This window comes from Myotis davidii, unplaced genomic scaffold (assembly GCF_000327345.1).
Source record: "Myotis davidii unplaced genomic scaffold, ASM32734v1 scaffold600, whole genome shotgun sequence".
Classification (NCBI taxonomy): Eukaryota; Metazoa; Chordata; class Mammalia; order Chiroptera; family Vespertilionidae; genus Myotis; species Myotis davidii.
The window spans coordinates 167,864-186,814 of NW_006291976.1; the positions used below are offsets into that span (position 1 = coordinate 167,864).

An 18,951-nucleotide genomic window follows, 5' to 3' on the forward strand; every position below is an offset into this window, starting at 1 on the left:
AAAACTTACTCTATTTTCAGCCATTTACCACTCACTGCTATTCTTCCATACAAAACAAAACAAACTTTTGGTATCCTGGGTTTCCAGCTCTGGCTAAATCTCCACCAGTTGATTAATTTAAAACCCGGGAAATATTCTTGACATGTATTTTGAAGATTATAAATTTTGCTCTCAAGTACTGTTTTAACTATATTCACCCCATTTCTTTTAAAAAAAACGTTCTAGAGGTATAATTGTCATATCATAAAATAAACTGCACATATTAAATACTTTCTCATTAAATCTTCACTACACTCCAGACAATGATATATCCACTATCTCAAAGGTTTTCTCATCTCCCTCTGTTCCTTAATATCTTAGTATTTCCAGAATTTTTAAATACGGGAATCATACAATATTCTGTATGGCTTCTTTCATTCAATAAAGTTATTTGAGATTCATTTAAAGTTTAAGCTTAATTGTTGTCTTTAATTTTTTGATGAACAATATAAAACTTTAGTACACTTTAACTCTGTTGTTCCCTTCTAATTTATATCCTATTGTATATTTGGATTCTTTTTTCATTTTGCTTTTCCAGTTGGGTGTTTTTTGCTTCTTTGCATTTCGAATCTTTGACTTGATTCTTGCGCTCCTCTGGTCTGCTGTTGGGTGTCTGTATAATATTCTTTATTTCAGTCAGTGTATGCTTAATTTCTAATTGGTTCTTTATCACAACATCGAGGGTCTCATCAGATTTCTTGAGGATCTCACTACATTTATTGGCGGTCTCACCAGTCTTTTCGAGGGCCTTACTAAGTTTATCGGCAGCTTCTAGACAGTTCTTGAGAGACCTTAAAAGTGTGGTTTTGAGCTCTATATCTTCCATTTCTAACATTTGCGTCCTGTTTCTTTGTCTCCGCATTTTTTTATCTTTTCTTGGTGCACCCCCTAGTGGTCTTTGTGCGCAGTCTTGTTGTAGTTAAGCCTTGATTGTTGTCGGGGGTGATTTGAATTCTCTTAATTTTTAAAGATATTTCTTCGGTTTATATAGTCAATATTTATTTAGACCTATTTACCATCTTCTTTGCTCTTTATTCTTTTTTGTATCTCTACCTTCCATCTGGGATCATTTTCCTTTTGTATAATGTACAGCATTTAAATTTCCTTCAGTCTAGTTCTGCAGTTGGCTAACTCAATTTTGTTTTTGATCTGTAAGTGTCTTTATTTCACCTTTATTCTTCAAGGCTATTTTCACAGGGTATATAATTTAAGGTTGGCAGTTATTTTCTTTCAGTGCACTGTTTTGGATTACATTATTGCCCTTGTTACCTTTGATGGTGGCTTTTATTTCTCTGGCTTCTTTTAATATTGTTTACCTATTGTTTTCCATAGTTTTATTTTGATGTTCTAGGTTACTTTGCATATTTTGATGGGTTTGTTTATTCTGTTTAGGGTTTATTGGATTTCTTGAATCAATGGATTGTTTTTTTCCATCAGTTTTGGAAAATTCTCATCCATTATCTCTGTAGGTTTTGCCTCTGTCTCATTCTCTCTCTTCATTTACCTTTTTTCTGTATATTTTTTCAAATTGTTTATTTAAAACATTTTCTGAGTATAACCTACTAGACAGAATCTAACAAGTAAATGAGAATTAAAGCTAAAAAAAATTTTAAGTGAAAGTGTTTCAATCTCTGTAGCCTTATCATAGACAAAGTAAAACTAATTTAACTAAAGTGCTTTGTGAGTGACTTTTGAGAGTCCATTTTTTGAATGATGGTGGATTTCACTTCACAGGTTCTGCAAACAAATGAACTACATTGTGATAAATAAGAGCTGATAGCAAGTCTCTGAGTGCAAACACATGAGCATCATAATATTATCTCATAGGCATTTAAGCTTAGCTTTATACATACTGAATGTTGAGTATTTAGTGGTGGCTAAAGTGTCTCCAATTTAGTATCTTTTCTTTACCAGCTTATTTTTCTATTACATAATTTGTTTATTTTGCTCTCTATTGTGCCATTTGGCTATGTGTTTAGACTCAAACTAAAAGATGCCTTCTCTTTTTATTTTATAATTAACTTGAGCTTAGCCAGATAAAGCAGTTCAAATCATCTATACATTCAGCAGCTAGGACCTAGTTTTGTTAGGCAGAGTTGTGTATGAAAGGTAGAATTTGCTGACATATAGTAGATTTGTTTGCGATATTTTCTTTTAAACTTTTAGCCTAATCTAATTTTGCTTGTTTTACATATGCAGTACTATAGACAAGTTCCCAGGTATGCCCTAAATGTGCTCATGGTACCTGGTCAATAGGAAAGCTTTCACACCCGAAACACAAAACAGTGCTCTGCTTCTCACATCCTCTCTCAGAAGCAATGGAAAATAAGTTTCTTTGGGCCACAGTGTAGTTAGCTGCTGCAGTTACTACTTGCTGGATCACTCTTCTGTGTCATAAGGTACCATCTCATCTTCATGTTCTAATGTGAGATTTTTTTCTCCTTTATGGTAAGACTATTAAGGCCTCTACTTTATAAAAGCGCTTCTCACTGCAGAGCAAGGGAACAGCTTGTTTAGTCATTTCAAATGGGAGGTCTTGTGTCCTGTATGTTTATTTCAGGGTGTGTTGCTGCCATTGTCTCCTTTGAGTTTCACAAGATTCCATTTTCGAGAAATTTAGCAAATGGATTCAAGACTCTTGTTTCTGTTGTTGTTTTAAAGCATACTTTGTTAGAAGTATGGGAAGGGATATGGGCTTGTAGTTTTTACTTTTGCATTTCTTCAAGGATAGAAGCTAAGAAGGCTTATATGAGATAGGCAGAAGATTGAAGGGTCACTGACATTAGCCATTGGTCCCCAAGGTCTCCTAGGCAAAATTTATATTAATTCCTCTCTCAGAAAAATATGGCATATCAGCAAGCTTCTCTCCCAGCTATTTGTCACCTTAGCCAAGTGTGCTTCTAGGAGTATCATCTTTTGTAGAGAAAGAAAACTATATTTGTTTTACTAAAAATGTTCTGAGTTCCTCTTCTCCCCCACAGTGGACTAATTATCTCATGACATGGTAGGATTCTACATTTGTAAACCCAGAGAAAGTATGTGAACAGACATTGTTCACATTCTGTGTTTCTTCTTAAATGTTGTGTAGCTTCACTCTTGTGTCCTTGCAATTGTGAATCTGTCTCCCTTTTTCCTTCTTTCTTTTCCCACTTTTTCAAACATATTTGACATGGCCATGATGAGGTATTTGGAATCACTTGTTTGCTTTTTAAAATAAATTCATTTCATTTGAGACCAATGAAAGCATTAGTGCAATAGCAGAGCATTTATATTTGGCAGGCTATGGGAAACATGTAGACATCTGTCTATTCTGCTAAATTCTTAGCTATGAAATGTTTTCTGCATTATCGTCACTTCTGCCCTCTAGGCTTTCATCATTCTCTATGAATCACATACCATTCTTCTCAGTATATGGTCTCTTGCCTATATACTATTTGGGATTTCAAAAGGTTAATGATTGCAGCCAACTTCTAACCAAAAACGTTCAGGATTAAGTTTGTCTTCTTTCCCAGAAGTGTTCCTGGGAGCAGTATATTCTTCGATTTCCTGTTCAGCCAACATGGAGATTGTTTGTTATGAATCTTATCTTTATTTGAGTGATAGAGTGATAGCTGTGTCTGGGGCTTTATTCTATTGTATTTTGGATGTGTAAAGGTTTTATAAGATCAGGATGTCTAGGGTTTTATGTTTGTTTGCTTTGAACTGAACATTATCCTCAGTCATGCCCCATAAACTTTCTGTAAACTTGATCTTTATTGAGTCTGCGACCCCAGAAAATAAAGAAAATAGGTAAAGCCAAAACGAACAATTGGGAAAAACTCCTGTGGAGCAGGGCTGGCACATGGCAGAATGAGTCAGCAGTTGCAGCGGAGCATTACCGATTGTGAATCTTTAGTGCATTTTCTTTAATCTTCGTTGTTTGTTTTTTAACTATCATTATTTAGTTAAGATACAGATACTTCAAGTATGATGCTACTGATAATTCTTTATTTTTGTGATGGGATGTTTTAAGAAAACTTTCATAAAAAAATGTACATGTAATTTCATAAGTAAAACTTATTTTCTAAATTAAGAAATTATACTCTCACATTATATAGCTGTGAGATAATAGAAAAAAATATATGTTAGTCTTTGCCCAGGTTCTTGGCACAGATCTTCTAAAACCATATGATTTCCTAAGTGATTAGAGCCTAGGACAGTGATGGCAAACTTATGACACGTGTGTCAAAGGTGACACACGAACTCATTTTTTTGGTTGATTTTTCTTTGTTAAATAGCATTTAAATATATAAAATAAATATCAAAAATATAAGTCTTTGTTTTACTATGGTTGCAAACATCAAAAAATTTCTATATGTGACACGGCACCAGAGTTGTTAGGGTTTTTCAAAATGCTGACACGTCGAGCTCAAAAGGTTCGCCATCACTGGCCTAGGAGCATCTTTTGTTCTAATATTTCTGTCTTTCACTCCGGTTCCTAACATGGAATTCCTAAGTCCCCGTGAATTTCCTGGTAATAGCAATGTCCTTTTTGTAATGAAATGACTCTTGTCATTCTGGCTGGGGGCTGGTCACCAGAAAACCCAAGCAGTGATTAGCAGCTTAGAATTTTCAGCCCTGCCCCTCATTTTTCAGGTAGGGAGGAGGGGCTGGAAATGGAGTTAATAATTGGTTAATGTGATGAAGCCTCCATAAACATCCCAGTAGTATGGGGTTTGGAGAGCTTCCAGGTGGAACCACTTGGAGGTGCTAGGGGAGTGGTGAGCTCAGAGCACATGGAAGCTCTGTGCTCCTTCCCACATACCTTGCCCTGTGCACCTCGTCCATCTGGGTGTTTATTTTGTCCATTGTGGCATCCTGTCATAGTAAACTGGTAAACGGTAAGTAAAGTGCTTCCAAATTAGTGTTGTGTTCACACTTCCCTTGTCAGTCAGTTGTGATCATTTATTGAAACTGAGATTTTTCCTATTTTGAAATCATTACTCTCTGTTGATAGGAGAGAATGTATTTGAATTTAACAAATATGTAGGTGTTGTGTATCTGTAAAACATGTTGACTATTAATTAGCCAGAAACTGTAATCTCTAGGTGGGCAGAGAACATGTTTCTCGTTCACCATTGCAGCCTTTGATGCCTCACACAATATATACAGCATGGGCAAAGGTAGGTTTACAGTTGTAATACAAATAAATAGTACAATAGTTAAGAAATAATAATACAAGAATAAACTCTATGTTTCACATATTCACAACTCTAAGCCTACTTTTGCCCATCCCTGTATTTGTCTACTGAATGAATCATTAGAGTCTAGTCTTTCAGAATATTTTTCTCATCAACACTTTTCTTTTAAACCACAAATGGTTGTCTTTAATAAAATAGTTAATAAATATGCTCATTATGCTTTCCTATGTGTAGACCTCAGCTTCTATTCAGAAAATTGAGAACTATATATATTGGTTTAAAAATGGGCCACAGGCCCTGTTGGTGTGGCTCAGTTAGCTGGGCATTGTCTTGTGCATTGAGAGGTTGCTGGTTTGATTCCTGGTCAGGATGCATGTCCCCTTTGGAGCAGGATGGGGTGTGCAGGAGGCAGACAATTGATGTTTCGTTCTCACATCAGTGTTTCTTCTCCCTTCCTCTCTCTAAAAATCAATAAATTAGTCTTTAAAAAATGATTTAAAAAATTGGGCCACATTGGATTTTTATTCTCAACCTTTCATTATAAAAATTTTCATACAGAATATATCTACCACCTGGATTCTACACTTAACATTTTAACATATATGCTTTATCAAATATCTGTCCTATCAATATTTATCTTCTTTTATTCATACACTTGGGGAGGTTGCAGGCATCAGTATACTTACCCCCAAAACATCACACTTCATCTACAACATTTATAAATAGAATGCTGTTGGAGTAAGGCTATTTGAAATTATGTGTGGTCATTTAGAACAGATAATTGTTGGAAAATTAAAGGCTATCATCTTGCTTTCTTTTCTCAAATTCCTCTTTGTTATTGAAAGTATTACAGATGTCCCCTTTTTCTCCCCACTGACCTCCTCCTCCCCTTGGAAGGTCAGATAAGAAAAGTGTAAACCAGCTTAGACCTATATAATTCTTTATATTGCAAAAAAAAATCATGTGCGTTATCTAATTTGATATAGCATTATTATTATTAATACTAGCTAACAGTTATTGAATGCTTACTTCATGCAAGGTATTGTGTTATGTTTACGTTTAACAAAAGTACTGTGCTAAATTCTCTTCATCCCACTGATATTTTTCAAATGGATTAATTTATTCACTTAATAACATATTTATAACCTGTGGCATGCCTTTTAAATTCACAGTTATCAGCTGCTGCTATGTTTAGACTGAATTCTTTTGGTGTTTGGGTGCTGAGAACAAAAACATTTTCTTGAGTATTGTCTCTTTATAAGTTGTATTCATAATAATACTTGAGCACATCTGGGAAGAGTGATTGAAAATGTTCATGTGTTCTTTGATTATCTCTTGTAAATTAGCCTCTAATATTCAAAATGGTACATGACTTTAAAGGCAAAAATGGATATGAGAATCTAACTATTACTGATTTCTCCTTGCATTATTAATTATTATAATTCTATTAATAATAATGGTCACTAAAAATAATAGCCACTATTTTCTGTATTTACTGTATGTGAGTATGTTTATATTTATATCATTATATATTTAATTTATTATATATTTAATTTATTAAAAATTGAGGCACAGAGGGATTAAGGGACTTGCATGTCCCTTAGGCCACACGGCTGGTAAATGGGATAGCCAGGATATGAATGTTCAGCTCCACAGTTGTTGCACTGGACCACTTACCCTAGTGTTTTGTGTAGTATGCATGGTCCTCGGACCACCTGCATCATAACTTTCTGAGGTGCTTGCTAGAAATGCCAACTCCTGAGCCTCTCACCCTAGACTTGCTGAGTGTCTGTATGGATGAAGTATGTTTTTTAGTCATTCAGTTGATTTTTATGTGCACCGAAGTTTGAGTGCACATAAAGTCTCTAAGCATTGTCACATTTTAATCTCTGTTAGCCTAGAAAGATAGAATCAGTGAGTCATTCCTCTCCTTGGAGTGCACAACACTGGGTTAATCTTTATGCTTTTACCTTTACTTCAAGATCGTCATGGATTTTAAGCACCCAGATGGTGTCACAGTGCCCGTCATGTTGCCTCGTCGGAGTTTGCTGGTGATGACAGGAGAATCTAGATACCTTTGGACCCATGGGTGTGTATTGAAATGACCTTGAGGGCAGATACCCTTTGCTTTGTGGGAGTTCTCATTCTTTCCTGTGAGCCACCAGAACCTTGCCCCAGGCCTGCGCATTGAATCTTCTGGGTTTAAACCCCAGGGACATGTATCGCTTTTTATAATATTAACCTTTTCTTTGAAAAGAATTCAAATTTAAAGAAAAGTTGCAAGCCTAGTACTGCGAACTATCTTGACCTTTCACCTAGATTGATCAAATGTGAATATTTTTTGCCACGTGTTTTGTTTGTTTCTCACATGTTATCATTAATATTATTGTTGAATCTTATGAAGGAAGGTTACTTTATTGCATATTTCCTAAGAGCAGGACATTTTCTGTAACAGAAGTTGATAGACTATTGTTTATAGGCCAAATTCAGACTTAGTCTGTTTTTATATAGGTGTTTAGCGAAAAATGGCTTTTACATTTTAAAGGATTGTAATGAGCCAAAACAAAAACAAAGAATATGCAACAGAGACTGTATATGGACCTCTGTGCCTAAAATATTTACTGTCTGGTCCTGTTACAGGAAAAGTTTGCTAACCCCTCTTCTATAAAACTGCAGTGCAGTCTTCAAGTTCAGGAAATTCCGTATTGATAAAATAGTCTTATGCAGTCAATTTTTAACTTTTGCTTGTTGTACTTTATAGTCCTTACAGACAAACCAGAGCCTATCAGGCGTTAGAGCAGCAAAACCAGATTTTACTCAGGAACTATTGCAACAGGGGAGAAGAGAACTGGGCTCAAATCTAAATACAACAAGGAAGAGTGGGGTTTATAGCCAGGAAGCCCAGGGTTGGGGATGGGGCTTGAAGGATGAAAGGAAGGATTCTGTCCAAATAACCATAGGATTCTTGCTGAAGGCAAGTAAGGGTGACCAGATAGTGGGGGATAATGGGGAATGAGGACTTTGGTCAGACATCAAGGCTGATCAGCCACGAAAGATGGGGATTCTGGCTAAAATGACTTAGCAGTCGTCTTGTTAAAATTGGGCTCTTGGAGGACAGGCCAAATAGGGAGCCTAGTCAGGCTCAGAGGAGTCTGACTAGACTTTGGTCAAGAGGGAATCATTGTCGGTAGTTCATGGTTAGTTTTCCCTCTCTTCTAGGATTCTGTCCATGATCCTGCATTACCTTTGGTTGTCAGTTCTCTTTAGTCTTCTTTAATTTGAAACAATTCCTCAACTTTTCTTTGTCTCCCATGACATTGACACTTTCAAGGAGGCCAGTTGTTTTTTAGAATGCCCCTCAATTTGAGGTTATTTGATTGAATCTAATCCGAAAAAAAATGGATTATGCACTTTTGGCAGAAATACATCTTCAGCCCTTTGAGAAGGAAGCATTTCACTGCTAAAATTTACATATATTTTACTTTATTTTCCTTTTTAAAATCTTTATTGTTGAAAATATTACAGATGTGTACCCCCACTACCACCCCTTGCACCCAGTTCCCACCCCACAATTTCTGGCCTTGTTTATTTTGATTTTTAGATTCAATTATTGATAGATATGTATTTATTGCCATTTTATTGTTCATATATATGATCTTTTTTCTTCTTCTTCTTACTAACTGCTTTTCTCTTGCTGCTTTAAATGCTGCTGAATTCTGTGCTTATAACCTGATGTATTTATAAGAATTCTGGGAAATGAGCATGTAAATGAACTTGTAACCTGCCCTAAGTGTGAACCGTAAAACCAGATGGCCTGATTTTGTGCACTGAGGCTTAAATCTGCCGGACTTTTCTTCAAGGCCATTTAAAAGAGAACATTTATATTTTCTCTTTTTAGGATCAAGCATAGTAACATTTAAACTTAAGAATAATGGTATTATAGCAAATAAAAAATAACCAATTACTTTTTATAGGCCTATGTTTTGAAAATATTTTAGTTTATTCTGGGTAATGGTACAGATTAGTTTTCCTAAACCTCATTTTGATCACATTATTCTCCTGTTTAAAGCATGTTGTGAGTAGTATCTCTATAAGATTGAATTGCAGGTAATATTTATTTTTAAATCTCTCACTTGAATCAAAATTCTCTACATTAATTTCAGGGGGAAAAAACTCTCAGTATTGCATTGATACTCAATGCCTGTAATGTGAGTGAGTGTGTATGCATGTGCGCGCGCGCGTGTGTGTGTGTGTGTGTGTGTGTGTGTGTAGCAAGAGAGCGAGGAGGAGGAAGAGGTGGAGTGTAAGGGGGGGATGGGCACAGATAGAGAGATAGGAACAGAGAGCGACTGATCACACAAATGATATACCAATTATTGAGCTCGTCACCAGAATCTCTGTGAGGAAGGGAGAATAAATTGTAAAAAACACATTTAATACACTTAAAAATACAGGGTACGGCAAAAGTAGGTCTACAGTTGTGAGTATACAAAAGCTTATTTTTGTACTATGATTTATTGATTATTGTATTATTTTCCATATGAAAAACTGTAAACATACTTTTGCCTCACCTTGTATGTATGAACTATAGGAAATAAATTTTGATAAGAATATTTTTATCTCGCCCTAGCTGGCTTCGTTTAGTGGATAGAGCGTCGGCCTGCGGCCTGAAGGATTTCAGGTTTGATTCCGGTCAAGGGCATATGCCTGGGTTGCAGGCTCGATCCCCAGTAGGGGCCATGCAGGAGGCAGCTGATCAATGAGTCTCTCTCATCATTGATGTTTCTCTCTCTCTCCCTCTTCCTTCCTCTTTGAAACCAATAAACATATTTTTTAAAAAGAATATTTTTATCTCTGTACTATAAAAACCCTAGAAAGCACTGTTGATGGATATGAATTGAAGAAAGTTGATTACCATGGCCCTATAATATTCCAAACACTTTTAATTTGATCTAGTTCTAGTTTAGTATTCTGGCCACTGTGCCCTAAATCAAAGGTGGAAAACTGGAAACACATGGGTCAAATGTAGCAGCCAGACTATTTGGCAGGGGCAGTGGTGGTCCACATGGTAGCATTTTAAAAAATTGCCTACATATGAAAATCAGGAACAGTTACATAAAAATCTGAATGTCTTGCTTTTGAAAATTGGAAAGGTCTGACGACACGGGCACCGTATCATTTGGCAGCAGTAGCCAAGACTATATTAATGGCTGTCTTTTGATGAGGCCAACATTTTCAAGTTCTCTACAGTTCCTACCATTTTCTATGACTCCCTGAACTAAGGCTCAGTATAATTTGTCACTTATCACTGTGCTTGTACTATTGTTTTTATCTTATAACAGAGTTAAATGGAAAATTAAATATTTCTTGAACTCATGTTGGTATTAAAAGTAGGAAAAGGAAAGCTAGAATGAGTGAGAATGTATATTTTAAGAAAAAAAGAAGAGAATACTTTGTGTTTTTTTTTTAAATGAAGACTATCCCTATGTGTTTAATGGCAAAAAATATATTTTTAAATAGATCCATCTGCTTCACTCATTTATGTTATTTGGCAATTATTTCATGAATTTATGTGAATTCTCCTTTAAAGTTATTTTTGGAGTGTTTTCTTTGTGTCAGGCATTGTTGTAAAAGCTTTACATATATTAACTCATTTAACTCACAGTCAGAGTAGAAAGTTTCTCCCATGATTTGTCCCCATTTTTAAAGGAAATTGGAGCATAAAGAGGTTACCTAACTTGTACAAAGTCACAAACCAGTAAGAGGCAGAACCAAGATTGGAGGCCAGGCAGCCTGGCTTCAGAGTCTGTCCTCTTAACCATGTTGGAGCTAACCTCGTTTGCTCCCTTTCCTCTGAATTTCTATGTGCCTCTAGCCTTCGCACTTTTGACAGCTCTTAATGCAGTAAATTTCCTCTCTCTTTCCATTTACTTTTTTAAAGATACTGTACAGCCCAACTTTTACTTTCTTTATAATTTATAAAACTTTTTCTGACTACATTAGCCTGAAATAATTTCTCCTAAGACTAATTTCTTATGCTACCTTGCAATGTCTTTTATATGGAACTGTTATTTAATTTATAAAAATGTTTTTATCTATTTAATATTTTTCTAACTAGATTATAATTTGAGTGCAGGGGAAAATAAAGATGTTCAGAGATGTGTAAAGAACTCATTATTATTTTAATATTTTTTTAAATTGATTTCAGAGAGGAAGGGAAAGGGAGAAAGATAGAAACAATGATGAGAGAGAATCATTGATCGGATGCCTCCTGCACACCCGCTACTGGGGATCTAGCCCATAACCCAAGTATGTGCCCTGACTGGGAATCAAACTGTGACCTCCTGGTTCATTGGTCGATGTTCAACCACTAGGCTAAGCCCTCTGGGCGAGAATTCGTTATTCTTAACATGGATTTACCTATTCCTACATCTGAGATTGGTATCAAAAGTAGTTTCATACAGGTTGACCTTTAACTCTAGGCAAGTGAAGTAATTGACTTCAGAGAACCATCATAGAGAACTAGTCCTAAAGAGAGAAATTTGTTTGTTAATAAGAAATTCAAGATACTCATTGTTCTGAAATATTTTCACTTTATTCAGCACTGTAGTATTAATCATTTTAAGCTACCAATCATATAAATTCAGACAATAATTGCTTGATTTTACTTCTAAAAAAATTCCTTTAGTACAAGTTCTTTTAAAAAAGCCATTATCACAACTTGTTTTATGAGGTTGGCATTCCCCTGACACCAAACATGTCAGGGACATTACAACAAAAGAAAATTATAGACCAGTTTCTGTCAGAGAGGCAAAAATTATTTAACAAAATATTAGAAAATGCAGTCCTAAAATATATGAGTGAGGGCTGAGGCAGAGGCGGTTAGGGACGATCAGGCAGGCAGGCAGGCAAGCAGTTAGGGGTGATCAGGCAGGCAGGCAGAGTGGTTAAAGGCAATCAGGCAGACCGGCGAGCAGTTAGGGGCAAACAGGCAGGCAAGCAGTTAGGGGCATCAGGCAGGCAAGCAGTTAGGGGCATCAGGCAGGCATGCAGAGTGGTTAGGGGCCATCAGGCAGGCAGGCAGGTGAGCAGTCCCTGATTGTGAGAGGGTGCAGGTTGGGCTGAGTGACCCTCCCCCCCCTCCCCCCATGCATGAATTTCATGCACTGGGCCTCTAGTAGGTATAGAAAATCTTAGGAAATCTAGAAAACAAGTGCTAGAACTAATAAGTGAACATAGCATGGTGGTAGCATACAGGGTCAATATTCAACACTTAATTTTTTGGAAAATGAAAAAATGCTTTTTAAAATAACATCAAGACCTGTAAAATACTTCTTTTCACTACTCTGAATTAATTAGGTAGTTGTGGAATGGTTTAAAAAGCTATCAGCCTGGGAATTCTGATTCTTAAATTGAGATTTAATTACCACACACACATATAACATTGTATTAGTTTCAGATGCACAACATGATTCTCTCTGTGTATATATTATGAAATGACCATCACAGTAAGTCTATTTAAAACCACCAGTTATAGTTTTTTTTCTTGTGATGAGAACTTTTAAGATTTATTTTCTTAGCAACATTCAAATATACAATACAGTATTATCCTATATAATAAAAGTCCAGTGACCAAAATGGTGGGACAACCAGCATGACCAGACTCCCAATCTCTAGTGCAGGACAATGTCAGACCCGTTTGTGACCGGCCCTGTTTACCCTTTTAAGAGATATCAGCAATCCACGGCTTGTGGCTCCCTCTGCTGGGGCTGGGTGCCTTTGGGAAAGGCCAAGATGTGTACCAATGTCTGCCTTTCCTAGCCCAGACCCAGAGGAGATCAGGCAAAGACTCCAGAGATCCGTCTCTCCCTGCAGACTGATTTTTTTTCCTTTTTTTTTTTTTAGTTTTGATTAGCCACTTACTCCACCACCATTTTGGAACTCTCATTTTTATTTTTTTAATCCTCACCCAAAGATATTTTCCCCATTGATTTCTAGAGAGAAGGGAAGGGAGGGAGGAGGAGGGGTGGATAGAGAGGGAAGCATCGAAAGAAACATCAGTGTGAGAGAGAAACATTGATAGATTACCTTCCATATGTGCCCTGACCAGGGATTGAACCTGCAACCTGGATATGTGCCCTGCCTGAGAATTGAACTCGTGACCTTCTGTGCATGGTACAGTGCTCTAACCAACTGAGCCACACCAGCCAAGGCTGTACATTCTTTTAATATGATTACCTTGAAGATAACCTCTTAAACGACATAGACTTCTATTTCTTTGTTTTTTTCTGCTTGTGCTTAACAATTCAGGAATCCATAGATATTTGCAATACAGGCAGTCCTCAGGTTACGTTAGACTTGATGTACGTTGTTGTGTGGTTACGTCGCCATCTCCCATTTACAATATTTATTAAAAAAAAAAGTTCTGTCATTTCGACGTATGTACATACATGCTTTATGTTTTTTATTTATTTACCACAAGTAAAGGTCAGGAATTGTTATCTTTCTTTTAAATTCTTTTTACTGTTTCACTTCATTACTGCTGTGGATGTGCTCCATGTGAGTGACGTAGGTGCTTATGTAGTTGGGTTCCGACTTATGGCGAAAATCGTGTTATGTCACGCAGTAGGAACGGATCTCCTACTTAACCCGAGGACCTACTAAACATTCTTCTGGATTTACTCTATTTTCCTTAATGTTTTTAAAGGACCTGAAATGTTTTTATGAATGCCATGTTAAATAAATTATTTCAATTGTTGTTTTTAGAATAACACCAAGAAAATTTGATACTGTTCAAGCATCCAAGGGTCACAAAAGCGGAATTATCACTGGTGATGTTGGAGACTTAACTTTAAGCAAGAGGGGAATACGGACATCGTTTACATTTAGGAAAGTGAGGCAAACACCTTGTGACTGTAGTAAGTATATAATTTTGATTTTATTGTAAAATGGAATAAATCTAGTATGAAATTTCTTAAAGTCCAAACAGAGCCAAGGAGAGCTTTGCTGTAACCTTAATGGCATTTCTGACATTTTGCCTAGTATTTACATATATTTTTAAATATAAAATATATTTACATATATTTTTCTTAACTACCCTCCTTAAAATGAGTTTATATTATTTGAACATAGGGACTCCACCTAATTCATGTTTATTTTCTACAAATAGTACTTGAGCATAGTTGGATGCCAAATAAATATTTTTTATGGAAGTCACAGTTAAGCGTGCTACAATTATAGCACATTAAAATATCATAAAATTAAGTTTTGTTGGAAACAGCTTGTGAAGCTTTTAAATTACTTCTCATCAATCCAGTGGGGAAATTGGATATGAGAAATTGGAGATAACTCTAGGACAAACAGTGGTTTATGTCAATTTGGAAACCTATTAACCCTTTTCGGTCCAACCTCAAGGCTGACTCAACAGACCAGGCGCTAGGAGCAGGTCCAACGTCGAGCAATAAGAACATTAAAAAGTTCAACATTCAATCCCATCAAATAAATTTGGACCAGACTGTTTGAATTCCAAAACTAACATTGGACCACAAAGGGTTAAAGATAAAGGAAGTGCTCAAAAAGCTGGGCCAGCATGGCTCACTGGTTGAGCATCGACCTAGGAACCAGGAGGTCACAGTTCGATTTCTGGTCAGGGCACTTGTCCAGGTTGCAGGTTCTATCCCTAGTGGGGAGTGTGCAGGAGGCAGCCAATCAGTGATTCTCTCTCATCATTGATGTTTCTATCTTTCCCTCTCTTTTCCTCTCTGAAATCAATAGAAACATATTTTTTAAAAAGTACTCAGAAACCTTGTCAAGAGGATGCTATTTTGAGCTGTCTATATAAGTATGCCATGACCTGTATTTCTTAGAGTCAATAGATAAAAATCTTTTTCATTTTATAAATAATACTTTTAATGACAGTGATGTAATTAAAATGTATATCCTGCGGGGCTTAATTATGGGAGTTATCTAGGATTTGCTTTTGGGTCTAATCATAATCTTAAAAACATTTAAAATGAAAAACCTTGATTATATCTACAAGATGTTATCCTGTTAGAAAACTTGAAATGGCACTTGTTCTAATGAAACTTGAGGTCTAGTTAGACAGACAAGCTAGTTTTTCTTATGCAAATGTTTCTTTATTATGGGCATTAATTCAATGTAAGGGATCCTATAGAAAGTTCTGACTGTATAGTCAGTTCACAGATTTTTTTTTTTAAGTTCAAGGCATCTTTTGGGTACTTTTGGCACAAATTTATGGATTTTTAAACATAAGGGTTGCTATTCCCTTTAGACAACTTAGATGTTCATAATTTCCAAGAGAGTAAAATTTTACTAAGACCAATTTAGACTAACTATAATGTATATTGTAGAGTGATTGAAATTCTGATGTAACCAACATAATGTAACCAATCTGCTTCCACATGTATGTTTTGGGGTCCTCAAGCTTTCTGGGGCCACCCTTTTCTTAAATGTCCACTTAAAATGTTTAGAGCTTCACTTTATACATTAGTAAGGACTAGATGTTCCCACCCCCATTCTAGGCTTTCTCAAGGTTTGGCATACTCTAGTTATATCCAGGGAAAATTTCTGAAGCCATCAGTGCTGCGGCCCAATGCTATTTCTAGTTATTGTCTCGGTCTTGTTTGTGATTTCTCTGGGAGCACTACTCCTTCTCTCATTCTCTAGAATACTACCCTTAAAAAGATGTGGGTCACAAACTTTGGCTGAAGACAAAGGAGAATTATAGCATAGTACAGAATGGGCAAGGATTTAAAATGAGTATTACACTATTGCAGAGGACAGGGGACACCTTCAAAATTAATTTGAGACATTGTATCCTAATTTCCTCTGTCACATCCTCTACTTGGTTTTGCTCATTCTATTGGAGAAGGCAGTTCTATTGAGGAAGTGTAGTCATTGAGAAATGGACTCTAGAGTCTCCACTGCCTGGGTTCAAATCCTGGCTCTATGACCTATTGTCTTTGTCACTTTAGCTTTCTGTGCTTCAGCTTCTCATCTATACAATGGCTATAATAATACCTATTTTATAGTGTTACTGTGAGAATTGAGATGAGACATATATAAACTGCTTCAGATAGTGTTTATTAAATACTTGTGATTATTACCAAATAACATTTTGCTTCTAGGTTTCATTCTTCTAGGAGTCTGAGTGCCTCCCGAACTCCTATCACTTTCACCCACCAAAAGTAAAACCTTAAGTCTTGTTAATGTAGCTAAATATCTTCTGCTTAGGCCTGGCCCATCAAGATGCTTTCCTGAATGAGGACCCTGAATCCTAAGATGAAATAGGCATCTCCATTTTAAGACATGCAGAATTGCAGTCATGTCTTGTTGCAAACAGGTTTTCCTCCTTCTGTTTTTTAACTGATAAATCAGAGGCTTCTTTTCACTTGTCACCAAATTTGAACTGATTTGCTTTTTCCTTTTAAGAAAGCATAAGGCCTTATGAATCATTTATTACCTTAATTTTTCATTAGGTTACCCTTTGGTCTGTGACAGCCAAAAGAAGGAACCTCCTCCATCATTTCCAGACAGTGATAAAGAAGCCTCGCAGCTGGAGCAAAAATATGTCCATCAAGTGTACGAAGAGATCGCTGGGCACTTCAGCAGCACGAGACATACTCCTTGGCCACACATTGTGGAGTTTTTGAAAGCCTTGCCAAGTGGTTCCTTAGTGGCCGATGTTGGATGTGGAAATGGAAAGTACCTTGGCATAAATAAGGAGTTATATATGGCAAGTAATTGTTGCTTCTGGCTTTCTTTCCACTTTATTTGTAAGGATATCATCACCTTCTTCTTCCTCGTGATACAGTGATTTTTTTTTAGGTTGCAGAAAAATTATAACCAGTCCTCACAGAGAAGAGTATACATGAGTATTTTCAGCAATGCTCAGGTGCAGGAAGAATTTCCTACTTCCTAGCACAGCAGCAAAAAGAGTGGTCCATAAAAAGGAAGTTACAGCTACTGAAAACAGGAACTCTGGCATCAGGCAAGAAGTGGGTGCATATCTTGGGTCTAGCCCTGCAACCTTAGTCATGCATTCCCTCCTGTCTGCATGTATTCCTTCCTGTCTTTTGTTCCTGGAGCCTGCTTCTCTGTTTGTAGTTCTCATTTTTATTTTACCAGAAATTGAGTTATTTATGATAAAAGGGAAGCCTGTTTGTTTGTTTTTTAATCATCACCTGAGGGTATTTTCCCCATTGATTTTTAGAGAGTGAATGGGAGGGAGGAGGGGGTGGGGAAGAGGGGAGAGGGAGGGAGGGAGAGAGAGATCGAGATCAATTGGTTACCTCCTGCAAGAGAGACACATTGATTGCATCCTGCACATGCCCCCAATCGGGGCTGGGGGTCGAACCTGCAACTGAGGTATGTGCCCTTGACCAGGGATTGAACCCACCTGAGGGCGGACACTAGCACTGAACCAAATCAACCAGGGCATGAAGCCTGCTTTTTTAAGCTGCTGAGGCTTCAACTTGGATGTAGACATGATACCTGAGTATTTTGAACAGCCATCTTCAAATGTGAAAATACGTGCATTTGATATTCAGGGGATGTGACCTGAGACAGTCATTCTGGGTATTCAAATGTAGGATAATCATAGAATCGAAAAAATTACAAATTTACTTTATATATAATTTCTTTAACAATGCATTTTTAAAACGCCAGGTTGGGCTTTCGTAGAAATAGTTTTATGAACGGCTTTCCATTTCTGTAAGAAGTATATGTGGTGAATTTGTTCTTATCTGATCTCAACCATGCCTGAGCTTACTACTCTTCTCTTTAATTCAAAATTTTTACATTCTAAGAACCATGTCTTTTTTAGACTTCTTCAGTTACTCTTCATTTCTATCAGCGAACTTTTGGTTTTATTTTCAGAGGTAAATTTTATAAGCAAAGATTTTATACTTTCAAGGGACTTACTGCCTTTAAGGAATAAAAATAATATAGCCATAATTCAGAAAATGAATGTGACAAAACAAAAGGATATGGATATTGGAGTGAGAAAGACAGGTTTAAATTCCTGCTCTACCACTTAACTACTGTTCAACTTGGAACAAAGTACTTATGTTCTTTGAGATGAAGTCTCCTCATCTGTAATATGGTGGTAATAAAACCTAACTCAAAGTGTGTTATGAGGATTAGTACGTTACTACAAAGGATCTACTTTATTACATAAGGGAATTCAGTAAAAGGCAATTATACCAGCCTCTTTAGCTTTCTCCATATTTTGGACTGTTTTCTTAGGATAAATTTTTAGAAGAATAGTTATTGGGTTAAAAATTGTAAAGGTTTTTATCTTCCTTTAAAAATGGTTTGCCAAATTGCTTTTTAAAATTGGGTGAGCCAATTTTATTGTCACCAACACTTCATGAGAGTAATTTTTATCACATTGTTATCACTGTAGTGTACGTAGGTTTTAAATGTTTTTATACTTTGATAGGAGAAAAATGGAAACTTCTTTAGTTTGCACCTTTGATTACTCAGTTAATTATCTTTTTTTTTTTTAAATATATTTTTTATTGATTAAGAAATTACATATGTGTCCTTGTCCCCACGTTACCGTCTACCCCCTCCCCTCCGCTCTTGCCCTCCCCCCCCGTTGTCCGTGTCCATTGGTTAGGCCTATATGCCTGCATGTAAGTCCTTTGGTTGATCTTCCCCCCTTACCCCCACCCTACCCTACCCTCCCTCCAAAGCCCACCCTCCTCAT

The 18,951-nt window shown here is 36.5% G+C and overlaps 1 protein-coding gene across 1 annotated transcript in view; it reads left to right on the forward strand.

Moving 5' to 3' along the window:
• The window catches only part of ALKBH8 (alkB homolog 8, tRNA methyltransferase), a 55,980-nt gene that overhangs the window by 29,683 nt on the left and 7,346 nt on the right, over positions 1 to 18,951 (forward strand). The window contains exons 8-10 of the mRNA XM_006765339.2: positions 7,202 to 7,308; positions 13,986 to 14,137; positions 16,718 to 16,974. Of these exons, the coding sequence (XP_006765402.1) occupies positions 7,202 to 7,308; positions 13,986 to 14,137; positions 16,718 to 16,974 (516 nt within the window). The remainder of the gene's footprint in view (positions 1 to 7,201; positions 7,309 to 13,985; positions 14,138 to 16,717; positions 16,975 to 18,951) is intronic.